Source organism: Tribolium castaneum, chromosome 7 (genome assembly GCF_031307605.1).
Source record: "Tribolium castaneum strain GA2 chromosome 7, icTriCast1.1, whole genome shotgun sequence".
In the NCBI taxonomy this organism is placed as follows: domain Eukaryota; kingdom Metazoa; phylum Arthropoda; class Insecta; order Coleoptera; family Tenebrionidae; genus Tribolium; species Tribolium castaneum.
In genome coordinates this window covers 17,686,514-17,695,321 of record NC_087400.1, presented here as the reverse complement: position 1 = coordinate 17,695,321, position 8,808 = coordinate 17,686,514, and the positions used below count along the sequence as shown (strand labels likewise).

At 36.9% G+C, this 8,808-nt stretch overlaps 1 protein-coding gene across 1 annotated transcript; it reads right to left on the bottom strand.

Annotated features, from left to right (window-relative positions):
* Positions 1–828: 828 nt before the first annotated feature.
* LOC135266713 (putative nuclease HARBI1) lies at positions 829–3,847 on the bottom strand. The gene has a single exon (XM_064357875.1). The coding sequence runs from the start codon at positions 3,721–3,723 to the stop codon at positions 2,629–2,631; it is 1,095 nt and encodes a 364-aa protein (XP_064213945.1). The 5' UTR covers positions 3,724–3,847; the 3' UTR covers positions 829–2,628.
* Positions 3,848–8,808: the final 4,961 nt, after the last annotated feature.

Below are 8,808 nucleotides of genomic sequence, written 5' to 3'. Positions count from 1 at the left end.
TGAAAAAAATGGCTGAAATTCGACACTTTAAATCATAGTCATAAAAATATTTTTTTCGCAACCCATTGTTTTGCATATTATACAGGCTGATCCATAAAATAATTGTGGCAACACAATTCAACAATCTTGTGGGGTTGTTCGTAAAATAATTTATTGTCAAGAAAAACTGTACCAGGTTGCAGTGTGGCAAATTATGAACAAAAATATTTTCAGATCTGTTGCCAACAGACTCAGTTTTTCTGGATCAATCTGTATTTGATAAAAAATAAGTTTCATTCCGTAAGCAGATGGGTGAAGGACGACCCTAATTCGTATTCTCTATTATCAATTATGGTACAAGTACGTTATAAATAAAGAAAATAAATCACGAGAAAAAATTAAACTGCTTAGAACCTTGAGTTTTTATTATCAATCATTTTAAAATAAGATGTTTTAGTTTAACTAAAAATTCGGCGATAGCATTTTTAATGTGTGTACTTTTCCGTGTCATTTTGTTGTGCGCTTTTTTCTTTGTGTGCTTTTTTTCTTGTGCGCTTTTTTTCTTATGCGCTTTTTTCCTTGTGCGCTTTTTTCCTTGTGCGCTTTATTCCTTATGCGCTTTTTTCTTTGTGCGCTTTATTCCTTGTGTGCTTTTTTTCTTGTGCGCTTTATTCCCCATGCGCTTTTTTTCCTTGTGAGCTTTATTCATTGTGCGCTTTTTTTCTTTGTCCGCTTTTTTCCTTGTGCGCTTATTTCCTCGGCGAATATTTCCGGTCACCACTCTTGACTTTAGGTAACCTCAAAGAAAAAAACATGATTAAATCAGGTGACTATGGTGGATACTCAATCGGACCTCGACGACCTATCATCACCTTTCATTAAAATTGTCATCTTACGGGCCAATTTCAAGTTGTGAGATACGACCGGCGCAAATCATGGTCGCAGCGCAACGTTGCGCGGGTGATTAGCGCCCACACTGCGACCGCGAGATACGACCAATTTTAACTCCAAAAACTGCTATGTCGCAACGTCGTAGCAAACTGGTGCTGTGACGCAAAATTTTGCGCGGGTCACGTGACTTTCGAAACGTCAAATTTTTAATTTGTGATTTGAGTTTCCTCGTTCAAATTCCAAACTGACATGGAAAATCAAGCGTAAGTATTGTTATCATAAAAAATGTATTAACTACTATTTAATTAATGCTAAACATAATTCAAATTATTTGTGTGATTACTTTCAGAACGATTAAAAAAGGCCGGCGGGCGAAAAATTTCACTCCCACGGAGGTCGAAATTTTAATCGTGGAAGTTGAAAACCGAAGAAATATTTTGTTTGGCCCATTGAAAGGGCCATCATTAACGCAATACCATCGCGACAGGGCCTGGGATCAGGTCCTGTCGCATGTAAATTCGGTGGCCCCCTGCGTCCGGTCTGTGGGCGAATTGAAAAAAAAATTTAAAGACCTCAAGTCGAGGACCAAATCGAGAGCTAATGCCCTGCTTAGGGAATCAAGAAAAACGGGCGGGGGCGAAAATGATGCGGCTCCCCTCAATGCATTTGAGGAAAAAATGCTTACCTTTGTGGGAAAGGAAAGCGTTGAGGGAATACGCGGAGGTATCGACACCTTTGCATTCTGTAAAGTTGGTAAGTATACGAACAAGAAAAACGCAATAGTTTGTGACATATTTATTAATGCATTTTACATTTTCAGACAAATATAGTTTTTCGCAACTTACAATTTTGTTTACATGTAATAATCCGTGTTCATTCAAATTACAGAGTCCCATGATCCAGTTCCGCCCCGTCCTGTTTCGCCGCCGCCACGTACTCTTTCCCCGCCGCAATATCCTCTAACCCCGTCTCCACGACATCTTACCCCGCCGCCACGACTTCCTACCCCACCTCCACGACTTCCTACCCCACCGCCACGACTTCCTACCCCGCCGCCACCACTGCCTGCGGAGACTCCAGCCCCCCAAGTACAGAAAAAAAAATTTACAAAGAAATCTGCACTTGATGAAATAAAAAAAACTTCTGCGTTGCAAGCAGAAACAAATGTACTTCTGGGGCAGCTGGTGGCGGAAATACGAGAATCAAGGAAGGAAATCAACATGCTTGTAAATTTAAAAAAGAGAGAGCTAGAGATTAGAGAGGAAGAGTTGGCTATTAAGAAAAAAAAAATTTAAAATAAACTTTTTTAACCAAAAATTTTGTAGTTCAATTTACTTCTAAATTTTTTGTTTATTTTAACTATAACTGCTTGAACCACTTTTAAAGATATAAGGAATTAAAAAAGAAAAACATTTTTTAGTTTGAACAGACTAATTTTAAAGTGGTTATCAAGTGTAAATGTTATCAAGTGTAAATAGTTGCCAATTTTGTTATTCCATTAAATATGGAAATATCTGGTGGGACCACGGAGAGGATGGCAAGTTCCCACCGGGATAGGAAAGGGACAAGGTTTAAATTAATTGGGAAAAACAGTTAGTTGTGTTATTGGGAGAAGTGTTTAATGAATTACGATATAACAAAAAATAACTGTACTTACATTGAATATTGAAAAATTGATCAAAAACGAGTGAGTCAAAATCGAGAGAAAAAAAAGTTTGTAATAGGTAAAAATAAAGTCAAGATCAGGTAAAATGTCGCTTATCGAGTAAAATGTTGTCTAATCAGGTTTCCTCTAACGTCGTTATAATCGGGGTTTTGCGGTCCTTGAAATGGCAAGTCGTCATGAAGTGGATGTTCCTGGAGATCCTCAACTTCTAGGTTGTACTCTGTGCAGATATTGTGCAGCACACAACAAGCAGTCGTTATGGCACAAACCTTGGCTGGACTGTAAGCAAGAGGAGAATCTAAAACATGCCATCGACTTTTGAGAACACCATTTGTTCTCTCCACAGGATTTCGAGTAGAAATGTGAACCGCGTTATAAAGTTGTTCAGGCACAGTGGTTGGGACTGTGACGGGTGTCATAAGCCACGGTTCTTGTGGATAGCCTGAATCACCCACAAGCCAACCTTCTGTAAAATTTCCTGCAACTATTCCATCTCGTACAGCTGAGTTTCTCCAGATGAAGGAATCATGATTTGAGCCAGGAAATGCTGCAAAAACATTAAATATCTTCAAGCTGGAACTTACCACCAGCTGAACATTGATAGAATAATACAAGTGACGATTAAGATATTGTTCAGGAGCCTCGGTACTAGGTTTTTGAATCCTCACGTGGGTACAGTCAATCGCACCCAGAACGTTTGGAAAACCCGCACCATGGCGTGTCATTCCCAAAGCATAAAATGCTTGTTTCACAGTTGGATATTCTGCTGCTGCTGGAAACCGAATAAATTGTGGGGCTACCTCGACCAAAGCTGCAGTCACTTCGTGGATGGCTTTCGACGTTGCACTTTGAGAAATGCGACTGCTGCTGCCTACCATCCATTGGTATGTCCCAGTGGCGTAAAACTGCAGAGCCACATACAATTTATGCATGGGGGTCAAGTGAGAATAACGCCCTTTTTTGGTATTTTTCGTCAGAGCCGGCGAAATGAGCTGCAAAACATAATTAAAAACGGTTCGATCAAGCCGAGTTCGTTGAAAAAGTAGCCTCTCCGGAATGTCGTTCATCAAAAATGGTCTCACTGGATGTTCTTCATTATCACTACGTTCACTATCATCACTGCTTTCACTAGAATTTTCAAGTAAATCATTGGCCAAAGCGGCCAATGCTTGTCGCGCAACCGCCATTTTCACTTGAAATTCAAAATTTGACAGGTCGCAAATCGACTTACAACTGCTCGAGAGGTGTCGCAGCCAACGGTTGCAAATTTGCGCGCAAAATTTGACTTGAAATTAGGAAGCGACGGTAGCATCTTTCATTGCGCCGTTGCTATGTCAATCATGATTTGCGCGGGTCGTAACTCAACTTGAAATCGGCCCGTAAGAACTGACGCACTTAATCCTAAAATCTGGTGGCATTCCGTTTTGCTGAAAACAAATCTTTTCAGCGCAGAGATCTTAAGGACAATGTTTTGTAAAAAAAAAGAACAATCTAAATAATGATGCAAAATGAGCGACTGAAAATGTAGTTAAAATGTAGTTACCTATATTTTGGTAGCATAAGGTTTCAGAATACGAAATAGATTATTGAGAGAACCGATGTATTAAAAGTTGTAAACTTTTTCTAGGGATAAATCCAACTCATCGAATACCACTTTGTCAACTCGCATCTTACATACATCAACAGACAGTTGCTATAATGTGGCAACTCATCGAAAGAACCAAAGAACATTTAATATACAAGTGTTAATTCTATAAACACATGATTACAGTATTCTAGGAACTAAAATGATAAAGTCAACTGTTATAGATTTTTGAACTCGGTGGAAATTACGTTCACATAATGTCTTAATCTGTGAATAGGTATTTTAATACATAAAAATAACATACACGTTTTATCAATTTAAATATTTTATTGAATGAAATAAAATAATTTAAACCAGCAGGTAGTGATTTAAACAAAACAATATAAAATTCTTAAAAAAAAATAAAAAATAAAATTCTTAATACAATAAAAAAGTCTTCTCTAAAGAACATAAAAAGAGTACATGCAAAGCCTTACTGATAGTGTATGTAATGACTACAAGCCTGCAGAAAATCACCAATATTTCAGTCTTTCATCAGCCTTTTGGTATTTATTTCGAGCATACAGTTGCACAACTTGTTCGGCTTCTAAACGAGTGCATATAAAATCGATCCTCATTTGCTCTCTTATACGGTGATTGTATACGGATTTGGGTGATGAGAACTAAATATATTTGCAAATGCGTAATGCCAGGATTCTGCTGAATTGGATGTTCCTGGTAAATCTTCCAACGAAATATTGTTACAGTTCCACATCTCGATTGGAAAACGAGATCTTCTGCGTGGAACAGAAGGTCCAACCCAAGTTGCTATAAAATATTCCAAAAATTCGTTACTTTCTTCTTCCCCAAAGCTTTCTAACAACTCCTGGGACAAAACTTCAAAAGCATCTGAAACTTGCTCTGGAGGGACAAATGAGAGTGCACTGAATGATTTATTGTTCTATTATTGTTCTAAAGTATTCATCATTCCTGTAATTCACAACCATTCCGAACTCGGAAATTTTTCGCCAAATTGCTTGTGAAAAAAACATCCATGTATATTTATATTGGGGATTAGTCTTTTGAAAGTGTTAACTACCGCCATTTCAAAGTCAATTATGACAGTTCTGCTGCTGGACGAATTGCGTCTATTTTTGCCAAGACAGTTGTTAAAGCCCGCTCATAAATAACTTCACTTTTACTGGGCAAAAATGCAAAAATAAAAGGTACTGTTTTATTGAAAAAAACTCCATGGATTACCCATAACTGGTACCATAAATTGGGAGCGCTTTTAAAAGTCCCATCAACAACCCAAGTATCACATTGTATTAAACGATTGACGTCAGTTGTGCAGCCAAATATTATTATGTGATTTGCGTCCTCCGTGCCACTATCACTTAGTATAAAATTTTCTTGGGTTGCTGTTTTCGTTCGTCGAAGTCTAGGTGGTATGTCTATTTCCACCAATGAATGAGGTACCAAACAAATAGCACCTACATTTTTACGTTTTCTACTAACGGTCTTCTGTAATTTTTTTAATTCGGGTAGATGAATTTTAACTCCGTCAGATATTCCCTCTAAAGAACTATTAACTAGATCTCGAGGTGTATTAGGACTTGTAACAGCATTTTCTTTAATAGTAGAATTGACTCTTTTGACAGCAATCTTTGTTGGAGATGGTGCATGATTGTGTGGCTGCCCAAGAAAAACACTATTATTTCTATCAGTAGTAGCAGTTCCTCCGTATTTTAAAGGTATTTCATCGCATCTCCAGTAAGTTTTACCATCAGGACCATCCTTCACTTTATTGTAAGAGTATTCTTGAAAAATTAATTTCCTAGCGCCTCTTTGGGTTTTTATAAAGGTGATCATTTTGATTTTGATTTCTAGAAAACGCATAAGAGTGGGTAACTTCAGCATTATTAATAAATTTACCTGGCAACTCTACGACCTGTCACTCGGTGAGTTGGTTTGTATATAGGTTATGTTGTATATGTTTGGCGCGTATATGATCTGTCATTCGACGAAAGTCAGTCGATGAGTTGGGTACGACCCCTTTTTCTATACCTATTTTCGTCAATCAGGACAGGACCACAACCCGATCTTTCACTTTAGCGTTAGCACCAGGCGGTCCCTTCTCAAAAAATGCAAATAATGTAAAGACACAGAATTTCAAAAATAAGCGATCCATGTTAGTTACTGTTTACACGGAAATTCTAAGATTGTTACTTTTTTATTTATTTTGGCCAAAAACTTGTTAGTGCTGAATAATAACATACCATTCTGAAAATAAAAACTAGTCATATTTATTACTTACAACACCATTTGTCTTTTTTTTATTCTTTCAACAAACAATTCATTTTTATCCCCCGAATGTACAATAAAAAAACAGACGTCTTGAGATGTAGAAGCTAATTCTCTCACGATTTAAATACGTTACAATTATAGAGACTAAGGCCCAATTGTACATTCCACGGTTAAGCTTACGCTCACCCTGAACCTGCCCTAAACTCAAAAACTTACACTTTTCTGATTGTACAAATGACGCTTATCAACTAAGCCTATTTCAAATACAAAATTATTTGAGGGGTGATATTTGGACGTTTCAGCAGAGCTTATGTGGTTCGTAACATTGAGATTTTACGCCACAGGGTCGTTTTTGCAAATTGTTTCGGATTTTTCTGCTACTGCTTGTAGAATTGTATACAAGGTTAGCAAAGCTATTGCTAGATTAGAAACAATTTTTATTAAGTTACCAAATACAAATCAAGAGATCCAAAGCAACAGCAGAGAATTTTATAACATCGCTCGATTTGCAAAATGCATTGGTGCATTGGATTGCACTCCTATTAAAATAACGTCTCCAGGTGGAAATCAGGCCGAAATTTTTAGAAATAGAAAAGGATTTTTTTCGATGAATGTCTAGGCAGTATGCGTTGCACATGCAAAAAATTCAAGACATTGTCGATGGCCAGGTTGAAATCACAATAAATGTTTTTCGGAGAAAAGTCCAAACCTAACTTTGTTGGCGAGTTGGACCCCGGTTATAGAGGGTCCGCAAATCCTACGACAGAGCTGGACCACGATATTAATACGCATATTTGGAATCTGCACTTCCTCTATTTATGTCATACTTTTGCGACCTTGGCTAAAAAAAACTGTTTTTATTACCATTGTAAAGCTCTAATTTCCTCTAAGCTTTCTTTTTATTTGTTCAATATTTTCATATATTACACCTTTAATCACAATTTATTAAAGTACTTACAGATGGCGGCTCAAAGCAGAATTAGGCTAATTCATTCATAAAGTGTTGAAGTACTCTGAACTTTCAGCCTCTGACAACGATTTACAGCGTTTTTTTATTTTCTTCGCACAACATAGCTCTTTTAAAGGTTTGGCTTCGTATTTGCCTTGACAATTTTTTTTTCCGTTGGACCCAATAACATTTCAAGTCTGTGCTTGAATGTTTTTCAAGGTTTGTAATACTTCCCCTTATAAATATAGGGGAAACAAAGTAAATTTAATTGCAAATTGCAAGTGTACGAAAATTTCACAACCGTCACTTGGTTTTTGTCTATACGAAATTTACCAGAAATTTGATGTAGGTTCCAGTGAGAGCACTAGTTTGAAGGCACAATCCGAAAATCTTAATTATAGATGGCTTGTCTTTAACTCCACATTGATCACACAAAATCACATGCTTCGCATTTAGTACTTTCTTTCCTTCAAGCACACATCTACTTTCAGCATTAGCTTCCAAATACTGAAAGATAGCTGAAAGACCTAGGAATAAAACTACGGCTGTCTCAATCGGGACAACATTAAGTTCATAAAAGAAAGATCCTAGTACGCAAGATAAGAACATATGCACAATGAGTCATAAGGCTGACGAACCCCGAAAATTTGGTATCAAATCATAAAAATATATCTAATAAATTACCACTTTTTTTTCTATTTATGTTGTTTTCTCCTATTTTACAGTTGACAACAGAACGATTTTTTCACATGAACGAACTGTGTCGTTGGCAACCGCCAGCCAACACTACCTAGATCTTACCGTACCAGCAAATTATTTTCTTTTAGAATTATCACTTCTGCCGCTTGAGAAGAAAGCTTTGTTTGCATCTTGGGTATAAACCTTCGTTAATTCCTTAGCTGACGATGCCCTCGCTTTCTGCGGTCGCTCTTGCATCACTACAGCCGGGGGATTAACATGGCGGTTTATTTGCTTGATACATAAATAACTATTAATTACTTACTTTAAAGAGCCTGGGTTGTTTTATTTTCATAATCATTCGTATTTTGTATCATTTCCGTATAAAACAAGAAATGATAGTAATTAATAAAGGTAATAACATTTTTATTCAAAACTCAGTTCAGTCTTTTTTAATTAATTACAATTGGGTGTAAGTCTCTTACATATACAAGTGTGTGAACCTGTCTTTGGGAGCCACTTCTTGCGAAAATTTTACATACACAGGTACATTAAAATTACACAGAAAACACAAACCACTACAAAATATCAGTTTGATGGTCCCGTCACTCAATTAAAAACCGGTAATAGTGTCACTGTCTTCCCGTTTTAATCTTTTCTGCCAAAATGCTACTCTCACTGAAATCTAATTTGAAGCATTTTTGAAGTTCAAAATGTGATCGGTAATAAGGATACCTTTATATCAAATTCATAAAGCGCTGTTGTCTAATGGCC